Source organism: Equus quagga, chromosome 2, assembly GCF_021613505.1.
Source record: "Equus quagga isolate Etosha38 chromosome 2, UCLA_HA_Equagga_1.0, whole genome shotgun sequence".
Taxonomy (NCBI): domain Eukaryota; kingdom Metazoa; phylum Chordata; class Mammalia; order Perissodactyla; family Equidae; genus Equus; species Equus quagga.
Genome location: NC_060268.1, coordinates 121,330,788 through 121,345,689, shown reverse-complemented (window position 1 = coordinate 121,345,689; position 14,902 = coordinate 121,330,788). Strand labels below are relative to the sequence as shown.

The 14,902-nt window shown below is 40.1% G+C and overlaps 1 protein-coding gene across 2 annotated transcripts in view; it reads left to right on the top strand.

The window, feature by feature from the left end:
• The window catches only part of LRMDA (leucine rich melanocyte differentiation associated), a 1,073,572-nt gene extending 1,065,254 nt beyond the window's left edge, over positions 1-8,318 (top strand). For both annotated transcript variants that reach the window (XM_046655483.1, XM_046655484.1), the window contains one exon: positions 8,173-8,318. In XM_046655483.1, the coding sequence (XP_046511439.1) occupies positions 8,173-8,242 (70 nt within the window). In that variant the 3' untranslated portion in view covers positions 8,243-8,318. The remainder of the gene's footprint in view (positions 1-8,172) is intronic.
• Positions 8,319-14,902: the final 6,584 nt, after the last annotated feature.

Sequence of the window (14,902 nt, the reverse complement as noted above, 5' to 3'; positions counted from 1 at the left end):
GATGTTCAAAAAAGGGAGCAAGTGAGACCACCCTCAGACCTGGGGTTCTTCCCCACCATTCTCTGCCTACCCACATGACCCTCAATACAAAAAAATTTAAAAAGCATTGACATGTGAGGAAAAGCATACTGACTGTTTCCTTTCCAGGATTCACATGATGGAAACATTTGCTGCTAGATAGCTTTTCAATCTGTCAACCTAATATTTCCTCGATGTGGTGAGGACTATGACTGGCCCAGTCAGGTTTGGGTAGGGCCACGGCATCTGCAATCCGCATGCAGGGGCTCTACATGGGACAGTGGAGCTCACTACTAAGGGGGCAGTGATTTCTGTGACTTGGACCGGCTTTTACATTTCCCGTTGACAGATGATGTGAGGGAAAATCTGGCCCTACATTTTTTCTCTCTCCTCTCTTTCCCACCTCCTTCTCTTGTTTTAAAATGACAGGCCTCATTTCAGGTGCCCTGGGAACCCAGAGTGCATTTTCCACAGGCTCTGACTTGTCGCACATCAGTTTGCCCACTCATGTGACCATTTGTGCAGCCTCCCCTAGGCTGGGCGGCTGGCTTCTCAGCCTCGTGTCCCTATCACCTTCAGGCCAGATTTTGCCAATATCCTCTCCTTGCTGACTGGTTTCCTTCCCCAGCTTTTTCTCCTTCACAAACACATGCGTGAGGCTTGACAAGGCCGAGTCTTTGTCTAAGCGGGCGGTATCATCTGTTCTCTCTCCATGGAAAGTTTAGCCTTCCATCAGGCCTCACCGGAGGAGCCTGAGCACTGGGGCCGAATGCTCTCTTCTCAAAGGAATCTGTTGCCTGGCATTTGTGTTGGTTTTCTTTCAGGATATGGACGTGTCTTAACCCTTGATTAGGTGGCCTATGCTGGGTTTTTTTGACTGGTGGTTGGTAGAAAGCAGCATATCATAACCCCACGACTTGTATCCTATTGTGCATTCAGAGTATTTACCTTTGCCTTGCATACTTTCTGTGCTAAAAAATGAATAAAAACTATCATTCACTTTAACTTAAATAAATGTTGCTGGTAGAAATAATCAATCTGAAATGAAACTGACAGCAACTAAACCTGCACACAATGCAATTTATTATGGATGAAAAACTAACTGAAAATTTGTATCTTGTTGGTATATTGAAAACTCCACAAATTCATGGAGAGGAATTAGCTTTGGTAGAAATAATGAAAACAAAATAAAATTGGAATGAACTAAAACTACACAATAAAAATGCGTTGACTAAACTTTAACAGAGGACACAAGTCTTCCTGTTACAATTTGGATCTGCGAAATTTTACTCAAGGAAATGTGACTTTGTAAAAATAAATGACTCAAAGAGAGTTAGAAGATATAATCAGTGAAAGTTGATGTTTGGCAAAAGCTGATGAGGAATTTAACATTAAAGTGAAAATTACATGGGAAAGAATTGATCCCAGTGGAAATAAATTCAATAAAATAGAAATTAAAATGTTAAAAATAGAATATGGTTTAACTTTGAATTTGAAAATCAAGGAATTAAATTGGCTAAATGAAGTTAGCTCTGAATAATTAATGCTTTTGCAAAGAAAAATTACCAGGCTGGTTTATATGTTTATGTTCATAAGCCTGAAGTCAAAGCATCTTTGGGGTGAAAACAGCCAAATTCAGATGTCCACCATTGCAAATATCAGGGTCAGCATAGCAGGGCCAGAATATCCCTCTTGGGGTTGTTTTGTATAACGAAGGAGAAGTGTTCAAGAGAGTGCTCAGTTGAAACACTAGAAAACATCCCTTGGACAGCTGTTTGAGGTGGTCACTGCGGTATTTAGCAGGGACAGCATGCCCCCTGGTCCATGGAGAAGAAGCAAGAGCCCTTACAGTTATTTTGGCGATTAGCAAGCCCAAGATGCAGATTATAAACTGACACTCTTGCCTGAAATCACACTCAGCTGGTTTGGGAAGGGAGTCTCGCTTTCTTCTTTGCCTTCTCTACCCTCCCCTGGGTCAGGTGGAGAGCCTTTCCTCATTTCATTTCCAACCTGAGGCTTCTCAGATGGACCTGCAGACAGAGGAAAAATACATCTGGCACAGAAGACGGACTTGGTCCTCCTTCCACAAAAACTGCTCCCAAGCAACCCCTTCCTTGAAGACCTTTTCAAACCTCTCTCCTTTTCCTTTTGCCTTAGTATTTAAGTAGCTTACACTGAAGGAGGATGTTTGCCAGGAGCTGTAATTCTGCAGGCTCTGCTAAATCCTGTGTGATAGCCACAGCAGAGCTGATAGCACGTCACACAGGCTGACCTCGGGGTATTGCTCCAGCCACTTCTCAAGATCATAAAACATGTGTGTTTATTCCTGTCCAGTTCCCAGCTTACTCACAGCCTACACACAACAAAGACCGAGGAATGTGCTTTCTGGGGAATGTCCTTTCCTGTGTGTGATGTTTACAGCTCTTAAGGCTGGATGATAACATTCAGTTCACTTCTCTCTTTTCAACCAGACGTTGTGATTGCTCTGACTTCGTGGGAGAAAAGTGTTCAGCATAAAAACAACACCAGTGTTTAGGAATTGAGGCTGTTGCCTTTGATAATTTGCCCTCTTCTTTAATAAGGCAAATATTTAATCAGTATATATTTTACAGTGTTCCAAATATCTGTAGTCTTAACAGAGGTTAAAGTATGAATGTTCAACAATTGAAATTCCTTACTTTGTGTACTCTGTTTAAATTGTGTCTAGATCATAATTTAATGGTATTAATTTATCTATTTGACAAATATTCATTGAATCTCTCCTCTGTAGTAAGTACTGTTTTAGGCACTGAGTACTAGAAATTGGGGAGGAGGGAGAGTATTATAGGTGTGATATGTTAACATGTATGTTAACAGGTATGTTAGTGGTTATATATAGTGTCACATAGAAGCTTAGTTCTTGAACCTTCTGGAATGGACCAGAAAGAATCTCCTGGTACCCTTTCTCTCTCTGTCGCTGGGCCCATCCACCACTTCACAACACTGTCATCACTGTTTTCAGAGGCCATGAAGAGTCTAGTTCCTTCCTTTACTCTTGGATGCAAGGCTGTGATGGCAGGGACAGTACCAGAGACCTCCCTGGGGGAGAACCTCGAGTGTCCTGAGAAGGAAGTCCTTGTACATTCATGCAGAGTCCAGCAAAGGCCCCAGGACTCCTGGATCTCTGGATGTCCTCGCATTTCAACTGTCTACTTAATAAGGGGAGGTGGGGGAAGATCAGAACAGAAGTTCTCCAAGGAGCCCTCTGTCCTTCTGTCTTTTGTAGCACTATCTAATTTTAAGCTTTTAGTGATCGCAAACAGATTAAAGTCTGTTTGTCATTACACAGCTACACTTACAAACATTTGTGATAATAGCATTTAAAATTACAATAATTTAAAATGATGATTATGATTAACATTAATAATGATGAAAAATTGATAATTTCTCTATGTTACAAATATGAATTTATTGGTCTAACCTATACTCCATCATCAAATAAGCTTTTGTATTTGCGTAAAGATTATTATTTCACAACTAAACTATTAATGACAGATCACTTATTCTGATACCTAGTCTTTAGTTCTATTGAATATGGAGTTATGAGACTTGAGCTTATGTCAAAGCTAGTGGGACTTAGGCTAGTTAGTTGTAAGTACTTCCCAGCTCTAAGTATGAAATACAGATTGCAGGAAAGTTAGTGGTAGTTCTTTCTTTTGGGATTTTGAGGTCCAGCAGAGCTCTCCTTCTATATATTATATGAAAATGGGCTGGATGCGTTTCAAGAGCTGACTTAGTCCAAATCAAATTTTTGATTAACTGACCATTGGATTTGCCTCCTGCATCAGGCAATATTGGACCTGACATCTTTATCTTCAAAAGAAACATTCAAAAATACTAAATTATCTATTTCAGAACTAAAATGAACCTCTGAGATTATCTGGCCCCTTGCCCTCATTTTACAAATGGGGAAACCAGCACAGCGAGGGAAAGGGCCGTGCTCACGTAACTGTTAGGAGCAGAGCTAGGTTTGAACACTGATCTTCCCCCACCTCCCCTTGTTAAGTAGACAGTTGAAATGCGACGACATCCAGAGATCCAGGAGTCCTGGGGCCTTTGCTGGCTCTGCATGAATGTACAAGGACTTCCTTCTCAGGACACTCGAGGTTCTCCCCCAGGGAGGTCTCTGGTACTGTCCCTGCCATCACAGCCTTGCATCCAAGAAAAGAGGCTGATTTCCACTCCCTCAGGCAGCCCCAAGGTCATAACTTAACCTGCATAATTAGAACATCCATTCCAGAGAAACATTTAAAAGATAAAGGATCTCTTTAAAACAGATCCTTCTGAATACATTTTTTTCATAATTAAAGTTTTAAGAGCTTGTGGTGATGAGAGAGCTGGCTACTTAAGAAAAATTAGGAATCTCATTTGGTAGGAGAGGATTCCCCAGGGTAGAGCATGCTGTCGTTTTTTTCAGGACCCCTGAAAAGAAACCCCCACACAGACAGCTACACATCAGCCTGATGCATAGCAAACTTGCTCCGTTTATTATGGCCAAAGCCAGATATTTTAATGAAAACACTACATGTGCCATTGAATGTGTTGTTCCCCCTCCAGTCCCAAGATGTTATAATTTGAGGAGATGCAAACAAGTGAACTTGCATTGCAGATGTAATGCAGAAACCACCACCTACCGAGTCACAACCAGCGGATTCTCAAATTCCAGCCTTGGAGAGGCTCCCCGTCAAAATGTTCTTTGCAAGCAAACTGTTCCCCCTGTAATTTTCACAGTTTATGGCAGTTGCCATGATGGGAGACGGAGGGCTATGGGGGGTCAGGGGAGAGAAAAACACACTGCCACCTCGCTTAATTTATAAGCAGAAACTATTATTTTACCAATAACCTGATAAAATCCTATGGCCACACATGGGATAGTGCTTTTTTTCCCCCTTCCTTGTTAATGTTATTTATTTATTTATTTATTTAACATAAAATTCCCATTTGAGGGGTAATCACTTCCCAGCTGTGAGCTCTGGTGGGAGTCCCAACAGAGATAACACTTGCTTAATTTAAGCATTTGTAGGTGGTTCGAGTTCAAAGATTTCAGGCGATCTTAACTGTCACTAGCCAGACCACCTTTCTCCCCAGGGGAGCACCAGCAGCTGGATTTCATTTTTGGCTGCCAGGCCGTCCCTGCGCCTTCCTGGAGCAGCCCACGGACTGAGTGCCTTCCCTTTAAGGATTTTATTCAAGGTGACAGCTCCTTACACGTTGGCGCTCTGATCACCTCGAGTAGCGAGATATCAGGGGGTGGGTGGGGGGGTGAGTGCACTCCTCCTGCGAAGTCCAAATTTAGACTGACTGAGGTTATCCTTAGGCCCCTTGACTCTGGCACTTGGACAGAACGGGGCCGCAGGAACTTCACCAGGGCAGTGAGTTTTGTCGTGATGTCTGGGGAGAACTGTTCTGCAGGAGCAGGCAGAGAAGACTCCAAGTGATAGGGACTGATGTCAGCTTTCGTTAGAGCAGCAGACAGTGTTAGAATATCTTTGGCATAATATGGCACTGGTGTCTCTGTCAGCATCTCTGTTTTCTGTCACTGCACACAATCCTGGGCCTGTCTCTAGCCCTGACAGAGTCTTTTCAGATCAGGTTATTGCCAGCACAGAGACTAGCTCTGCTCCCTGCCACACAGACCCTTTGTTTGAAGTCTGCCCTTTTGTCATTAATGTACTTGATGTCTATTTAAATCTGACGGTTAGTGCAGTATCTGTTTTCCCATCAAGAGATCATTGACAATATTAATACCTCATGTCCTTGCCTCATTTTCTAAGCTCTGACACCTCACCAGTTTCCTGCATTCATCAAACAGCCCTCTCTCACCAGGATGTCTATCAACATTCTTGCATTCAGGCCCAAAGGAACAGGGCAGGCCTTAAAAAGGACTTTTATCAGTGCTGACTAGAAAGCAGGCCTGGGGATTGTGGCTCAGATCACTTCACCTCCCTCCACATTATAGCCCATGTCTCAGGAGTATCCAGCCTGTTTCCAGGATGACACTTGCTGTCCAGGTGGCATCTAGGTGAGATCCAGAGTTGAAGTTTACTATGGAGAGAGAGTAGAGAAAGAAATTCAGTCCATGAAGGCACTGGAGAGTTGATTGGAGAGAATGCACTTGCTGGTGACTTGTGGGTGTCTGTGTGTGTGCGTGTGTATGTCTGCCTTCCATTCTTTTTCCTCAAAAGAAAGATTGTGTTCTTTATGATCTCTGACAGCCCTATCCATTTTTTTAAGTAAAAATTTATGCTGTCCTAGTGCTGTAAAAAGAAATTAACATCCCTCAGACTCATCCTTCCAGATTCTTGAGGGTTTATTTGAATCAATTATGTTTAAGGATGCTCTTTGTAGATTTTCAGAAACATCTGAGACATTCCCACCCAGGCCTGTAGGGGATGCTCTTCCTGGAATGGAGCCTGACCAGCTAAGCCCACAGACTGGTTCCTGGCATGAGTGACAATATTAATACAACCCCAGGTGCTATATAACCCAGCACAATAAAAGAAAAAGAAAAAAAAACAGCTCAGTGCCAACAACCTGAAGAATAATTTAGGCCCCAAGAAGGGCCACAGAAAGGTTTCATCCTGCCTCGGTGTTTCTGGGCACCAGATCAATACTGAAAAGCAGAAATTGGGGATAGGTGGCTGAGGAGAAAGCACAGCCAAGGGAGAAGAATGGTCCATAGCACACTTGCTCATGGAACATGGCAGGAAATAGAAGTAATGAGAGCAAGCCCAAGACCAGTTTTGAGGCCGTGGAATGATGTCATCTTCTCCCTACTGCCAACTCTCAAAGATTCTATGATCCCAGCAATTCCAAACTTTGTCCCAAGCCATTCAAACCAGGGAGCATCTGCCCTGTCCTTAAAAGTTTCTGAGAGTCATTTTTAATCCTTATTTAAGAATAAGGTTTAAGGTTCTGTAGTAGAGAAACATCGTTTGTACGATCATAAAAATATTTACTATTTAGTCCTTCTGATGTGAAGAACCAGGATAATTTCCAGTGCTGCTTTATCCCAAATGAACAATGGTTGGTGATTGGTGGTTTCACGCTATCAAACTGATGGAAAAAAGTAATGCATATAAGTAGCTATTTTTACAGACAGATCTGTGACTCATGAATTAATGTTTTATGGACAATGCTTTTTTTTTCCCCCTCTGGTTATGAATACTTCAGAGACTCAAGTGCTATTAGTAATAAGACAACTCTGTGAAGCTGAATTTGAAGTTTGTTTTTCTAAAACTAGAAGAGAAAACAAGGTAGTAAAAAGCAAATTGTAGTTATAAATATTTTCTTGGAAAAACTTATTTTTGCTTAATAATCCTACAAACTTTCAAAATAACTATGGCAGGTGATTTCTTATGGATATTTAGGATAAATATTGAGCTGATTAAAAGGTTTGACTCTATTCCGGGGGTATTTTTCATAGTTAAGCCTTCCTACAATCTCCTTGAATGAGAGGAAAGCTCTTTATGGAGCCACAAAATTATTTAAAATAAAACTGAAGATGAAAATCAAATGCATTCCAACCTGAGAATAGAGGTTAGGATGCCTATAAGAAGAAGCCATTTACTGTCAGAGGCTCTTGTTACTTTCTATGTGGCATTTTGTTAACACCACCACTCTTCCCTAATCAACCAGTATGTGCTTGACGCCTCCTGGGATTTGAAAGCTTCTCTCTGGAAGTTAACAATATTGATTCATGATAAAGGACTTGAAAATACATTCTGGGAATATTGTTCTACATCTTTTGCTTGGGCTAAGACCATCTTTAAACTCTAATTTTCCATTTTTAGAAATTCTACTAAGAGAACCTCAAGAGAGGAGAGGGTTATACTTTATTTTGAGGAGTAATTGGCCAAACTAGAAAAGTCTCTAAAATGTGCAAGAGAAATCCTGCAGGAAATATGTTATTCCTAGGAGCCTGTGCTCTGGTAACATTCTATTTGAATGTCAACTCTGAGGACAAGAAAATAGGGTTCTTCGCTTCTGGGGCTTAATCCATTTGCTGCCACCCATTGCGTCTGTGATTGTGTGGCGTTTCTGCTTTGCAGAACCTATGTTTCCTTGCTATACTAAGTGTACCACCTGTAATGATGTGTTTCCTTTTATTTGCAGGTGTCCTGGGGAAGTGTCGCTATATTTACTATGGGAAAAACTCAGAGGGCAACAGGTTTATCCGAGATGACCAGCTCTGAAGGCAAGTTCTGTATGCCTTAGCCCATGTTGTGAGAATAAAAGAAAAAGAGAAAGTAAAAATAAAGAAAAAGCTAAAGAAAAAAACAATGGCCCAAATTGCATCTCTGTGGGAAGGCTATGACTTCAGCTTTTGGTACCTTCTGCTGACTTTGCCAGCCCTGTCAAGATCATCCTTCTGCCTTAGACTGAGTGGTCACATAGAGATTGACATGATTGCCCTTAAGCAGGTCTCATCCACCAGGGTGACAGACAGCGGCGGCAAAGCACCAGGGCTGACAGGATGAACACCATGATAGATTGCCTGGCCCCTCCACTGCTCACAGGGGAGCAGAGGTCACACCTGGGGCCTCCCTGAGCATGCTCAGTGGCTGTAGTCAAGTGAGAGGGATTGTGTCTTAAGCTTGCCTATTGAGTAGAGATCCCTCTGATACCATTGTGCTGTGGGTTTATTTTTAGTGAAATAGTCACAGTTTAGAGGAAAGCCACTCTCCCTTATTCCTCTTAAATCTTAATCTCTTATATTCTGCATACTCCTTCCCCTCCCCCTAGCATCCCCTGTGCCACCATCTTTTAGCATCTTTATCATGGGCAACACATTTCAGTTTGCAGCTTTTCAGAGAACAGAAGTATAAGTTTTCAGCTAGGTCATACGTTTACGGTCGGCTTCATGTGGTTACAATTCCTGTATTGGAGTAAATAGCTTTCCCTAAATCCCTGACTACAAAAGCATGAACTTTATCTTGTCTTGTTCATTTCTAACTCTGCTTCTTGCCCTGAATACTAGACAGTGTCAGGCATCTTTCCCATCACCAGGTTCTGGTTGCACCAGGGGCTATTATTAATTAATTAATCAATTAATTAATTAATTAATTTATTTATTTTTAACCACACACACTTCCAGCTACATCCGTGGCCATATTTGTGTTTGCGGCTGCCTTGCTCCTTTGGGTGCTACTTAAAAATAGTGAGATGATGAAAGATAGAGTGACAGGTCAGAAAGCTAAAAAAGAAAGTGAAGGCAGTAGAAAACACCCATCAGACCAAACAGTTTTTAATAGAAAGCACAAACTCTTTGAATTTCGTATCTTTTTTGGGAGCTCTCAGAAATGATATCCGTAGCTTGTGAGATGGTGGTGTCTTTATGTGTCTTTGGCTGCATTCCAATGCTAATGTTCTAAGGAAAATAAGCTTGATCACACTAGTTGACTGGATAAAATTTCATTTAATTTAAACAGGCATACCAGTAAAATCACTCTAGAAGATATTTGAAAGGCTAATTGTTCTTGACACAGTAGCATTTATTTTTGCTTCTTTTAGTTGGACTATGTGTTCATTGTCTTGGGTCTCCCAGTGTTAGTTTAGTTTGAGAACAGCAAAACCTGAAAGAGAATCCTTCCAAATTATAGCTACTGGAGGGGAAGAAGACATTTCCTTTATCCACTCTGGGTCCTTCTGGCCAGACAATGAATTAAATTCACATGAGACAGAATAACAGGAGAAAATTAAACAAAGCTTTATAACATGTATACCTGGGAGTGACTCAGGCAAACTGAGCAACTCACCAAGATGGCGGAAGCTCTCACCTTAAATATCCTCCTCAGCTAAAGACAAAAGAGGATGTTGCGGGTGGGGGGAGTCAGTTATGGGAGATCACCAGAAAAGCACAGTAAACAAGACTAAAGTTATTGTGCAGATTTGAGTCCTTGCCTTCTGCATTGTTAAGAGTTTTTAGAGGATAAGGTCATCCCCCTCTTCTTCCTGGTACAGAGAGGGAGACACCTTTAGAGATAGAGATTTGTTTTACAAATGTAAATATCTCTTAACAAAGGGTAAGTGAATTCTGCTTTCCAGAGTTTCTCTCATGTCTGCAGTTTTTAAAAGTAACCAGCCCCAAATAATCCTCATGCCAAAGAGAAATATCTTGGGGTGGCCAATTCCAATCCCCCACAATACCGATTGACTGAGAGTTGCTATTGTAAAAGTCTCTGGGGACTCAGAATCCCTGAGATACCCGAGAAGAACCTACTTTCTTGGTTTTAGTTCATTTACCTGGCCTCTGGCCTAGTGAGTCAACACAGTCCTTGAATGGCTTGCATTGAGGCTGACAAGAGTCACTCTTGTGGATTATGCAACCTTTAGTAATCAGTTATTGAGACAAATTAAAATCCTGAAGACCATTAATAATTAGAGGATATTGAATGTTTGCCTTTATCTCTCAAGTCCATTAATAACCAGAGCTGAGTATCTTTTCTCTACTTGATTGACAAAACGGCACTGGAGTAATGCTTTCAATTAGCTGCATAAGGTCCCACCTTGGTTCTTTGTTTAGCAGCACCAACACATGTTTGTCCATGGCGTATTATGGGCAGCCAGAGTTCTATGCAAGGGCAGCTAGACTAGTCTAGTGTCATATCCAATCTAGCAGCACATATATCCTTGTCTTTATAAAAGGCTTTAACCCTGCCTCAAACAATAAAAAAGCACTTGTGAACTGACCACAGAATTTTTCCATCTTTATTTTTCTTACTTGTTTACTTTTCTTAATGTCAGAACCATTTGTATCACGCACAGGAATGTCTCCCTCAATGCAAGCTTTGGAGGCAAAAAATATTTTTGGAGTGAGTTATTGACCACATTGTTTCCCTCTCTTTGGACTGTTTATTTTCTTCCAAAGTGGTGTAATAACTTTAATTAAGATTAGCTTTAATTATAATTTACGTAAAGGCCATTGCTATGGCATATTCATCTTAATGATAGAATTATAGAGAGTTTTGTTTTTCTTAAAAGGGGATAATGATAATGAATTAGTGTTGGATTGTTTACAGTTCTGCTGTTTGTTAAGATTTGCTATGCTAGAGCTAGACATCAGTCTGAAGTGGTTGAGAAAGTAGAGATGTTGTGTGCTTATCTTAAATTCATAGGAATTTCCCAAACCTTGTTTTTCAAAGTAGAGAATTAGAACGTAATAGCTTCAATCAAAGCTCAGATATACTTCATATCCCTTTTCTCTCTGCTTGATCTTTCTGCATTTTACCCTATTCCACTGAGCTTTTTCTTTGGGAATCATGGTGCCCAACATCCCTGCATCCTATCTCTCAGGACACTGATCTGACTAGAGAGCCTTCAGCAATAGAAGGCCACCCTGGAGTGCTCTGTTGCCTCAGCAAAGTCAGGACAGACTATCTCTTTCCTAAGTAACGTAATTTTATAGAACAATTTGTTCCTTGGGAAATAATGTTTTAGATTGTGGGGAACCCTATTAAAAGTACAACTATTACAATCATTTGCTTTTACTTTTCCCAGCCTTGCTCATAAACCCTCCATCTGTTTGTTGCTTTAAATAGAGGAACATTATAAGCGATTGTCACTTGATCACGCTGCACGTCTGAGAGTTGTGCATTTTCACATATTCATGTATACAATGGAATAAAAGAAAGCAAACCACAGATTCTGGATGAAAGGATTTTTTGTTTGTTTGTTTGTTTGTTTTTTTTTTGGTCTGTGTGCGTGTGTGTTTTCCAGCAGAGTGTTTCTTACACATTTTCAAGGGAAAATGTCTTTCTTACTGCCTCAAGAAATAACCTGGCTGTCTTTCTATTCTTTGTTAATACGCAGATCAAAAACAATCCACACAGGGCTCTTTTCATCAAAACCGTAAACAGTGTTCAGTAGCTACTACTCATGAGAGCAGCCTAAGTCAAATCTGCCTAACGCCTAGGATGCATCACGCAGGGCCCATTGAGACTCTTCCATTTTGCCCATCCACAGCAGCTGATCCAACGTGAGCTTCACCGTCTGCTTTGCCCAATTCTGTTTCCAAGAAGACTTCACCAAAGAAGGCTGTTACCACTACTTGTTTCTGCTCTCTCTACCTTGTCCAAATACCATGTTGTAAACTACTGTTTACAAGACCTGGAAAGGGAGAGCAGAAACCATGTTGGTCACTCGTTTGTATGACCAACAGACCATTAGCCCTTAGTGGAGTAATGTATGTTACATCTAATACATCAGCAAACACTTAAGGGATTTGAAGAACATTAAAAGACAAAGCCACCTGTCTGAAATCATTGTCTTCCTACAAGTTTACCTGAAATTTTCCAGCATTAGTAATTCTCCTTTGGGTAATTATAATCCTAAAGGTTAATTTATCACTTTGTGGGTAGGGTAGGTAATGCTATGTTATTCGTACATATTAACATATTAGCATATGCTAGTTTTTCTAAAGTAGCATGGAATATGGCCTGGAGAACATGCAACCTAGGACAAGGGAGATTTTCTAAGAAAGCAAAAAGAAAATTCGAAGTATGGAATGTGCCTCTGGGTGAGTTGCTAAAGTAAAGTTGATAGAAATGGTAATAAATGGAATTATGCCAAGGGAGAACATGAAGCAGAGCTTGAAGCAGAATTAGAGTGTGCACTCTGAGTAGGTAGGGATAAATAGGGAGCTGAGGGAATAATAGGAAAGGAAGGGAAAAGACAGTTTTCTGCCAATTAGAAGATTTGCTGAAATTCAGCACTAAGGTGTATTTAGCAATATTTTTTCCTCAAAATGGAATCATCTTTGATACATGAGGAGTGCCATCACTTAGTAATGTTTTACAAGTTTCTCTGCCCAAGACAATATAACAGTGTGGAAAAGATGGATGATAAGTCACTGTGGGAATAAATGATCATATGTGTATGGCTACATATGGACAAAGATGACTATGGCCTGTGCCTGAAAAACCAGCATCCTAAGGTAAGTTCCCTAGATGCTGGACAGGCTGAAAGATAAGGAGAAAACTTGTTGTCTGGGTAATAAGATCAAAGAGAGAAAATAGTTTCATGTTCATGACAAGCCTTTATATATTCATTAGGTTCAGAGGTAGATGAGTCCTCGACAAGATGACACAATGCAAAGATAGTTAAGAAAAATGATGAAGGCCCCTAGGTGGGGCTGAAGATGCTGGGGCAAGGATTTGACCATCCCTTTGTTCAGGCAGTAAACAATAACTCAACTCGTAGGAGGTGTGGATAACATCCAAGTTCAACTGGATAACCTGACTTAACATCCAGAATATTCTGTAAATAATTAATGCTTATGTTTTATCACATTGATTACGTTCAATCAACTTTTTCTTTTCCATATTGGAATAATTCCTTCAATCTCAGAAATAAGAATGAATTTGGAAGTCACTGGGAATAATTTCCTTTAGATACTAGCTTTTCAATTCGTATAGTTGTGATGAGAGGGACAAAGTTGCCTTATAATGGGCTTAATCACAATATTTAGACTACTTGAGTTAAAGAGTCTTGAAATAGGTAAGAAATAATATATATTACCCACTCACAAAGGTTATATTTATTAAATCATAGTTTAAATAATAATAATTAAGTGGTATTATAAAATAAATTCCATTTGAAGCAAGATTTTAATGAGTTTAACACCCAGGTACAGCCACACTGGTCTACAATGAGTACTGCAGTCCTAGACTTTGAACTTGCCATTCGGGTCTTTGCTAAAATGCCATCTCATTTGAGAGGCCTTCTCAGACCACTGTATCTAAAGTAGCACCCACCCCACCCGTCACAGTCTATTATGATGCTTTGTTTTTCTCTGTTGCACTTATCACCACTTGACATATTACATGTTTGTTTGTTTTGTCATTTATTGTCCAAATAAAGGGAAAGACTTTTTCTGTTCTGAGCCTAAAGGGTCTGTTGCATGCAGCAACCACTCAATAATTGTTTCATGTATGAATGAAAGAATTATTCCAATTCACAGAGGTCTATTAGGCTATGTGTACTGACATGTTGTGGCACATTAAACAAGGTGAGTCTCTTTCATGAAAGGAATTTTCATTTGAAAAATTTCTACCCCTTTTCTTTAGCCTGGATCAAGCAAAGAAACTTATTTATTCAGTTTCAGAACAATGTACAGTGTGGAAGCACGAAACAGTGAAAATGGGTTAAGACTGAAGCAGAAAAGGAAAATGAAGCAGAATTCAAGAAGCAGAATGACAAAATGACATGCAGCTTGACTTTCCATGGATTTGAGATGCAGTGTCAGCTTCACAGGGCCGTCCTCTCCGGTTACCTCCCACGCAGCCAGCAGGCTGTGGATTTGGTTGTGGACACACTTAGGTATTCTATATCCAAGACTGTATGTGTGCAAGTGGAAGCTCTTCTCTTTCATTCAATTAAACATTTTCAAAAAAAGTCTAATCCTTTTTGGAATTCTTATATACCAATATAATTATAAGATATATACAATTAAAGCAAGATTTAAAGGGAACTTCAAAGACAGAGACATATTATTTATAACATTAACTCTTCTCAGACATTAGTAAAGTATTTTATCCAACATGAATAGAACTAACATTTTAAATTTGCAATTTAGTGTCCAGATCTTCTCAAAACTTCTGATTGGTGACTATAAAATAATGAAATTTTTCCTGTTGGAAGCAGGGCACAGAATTTATGAATCTAATTAAGTAATGATAATTATCACTTGCACAAATACTATAAAAACTTTTTACATGTCTCGACTAATTTAATCGTAGGTATTATTATCCCAGTAAAGAAACTAAGGCCCTGAAAAGCTCAGTACTGTGGAATGGGTCACATACTGGTAGTAGTTGTGGACTCCAGACTTTTTTTTTTTTTTTTT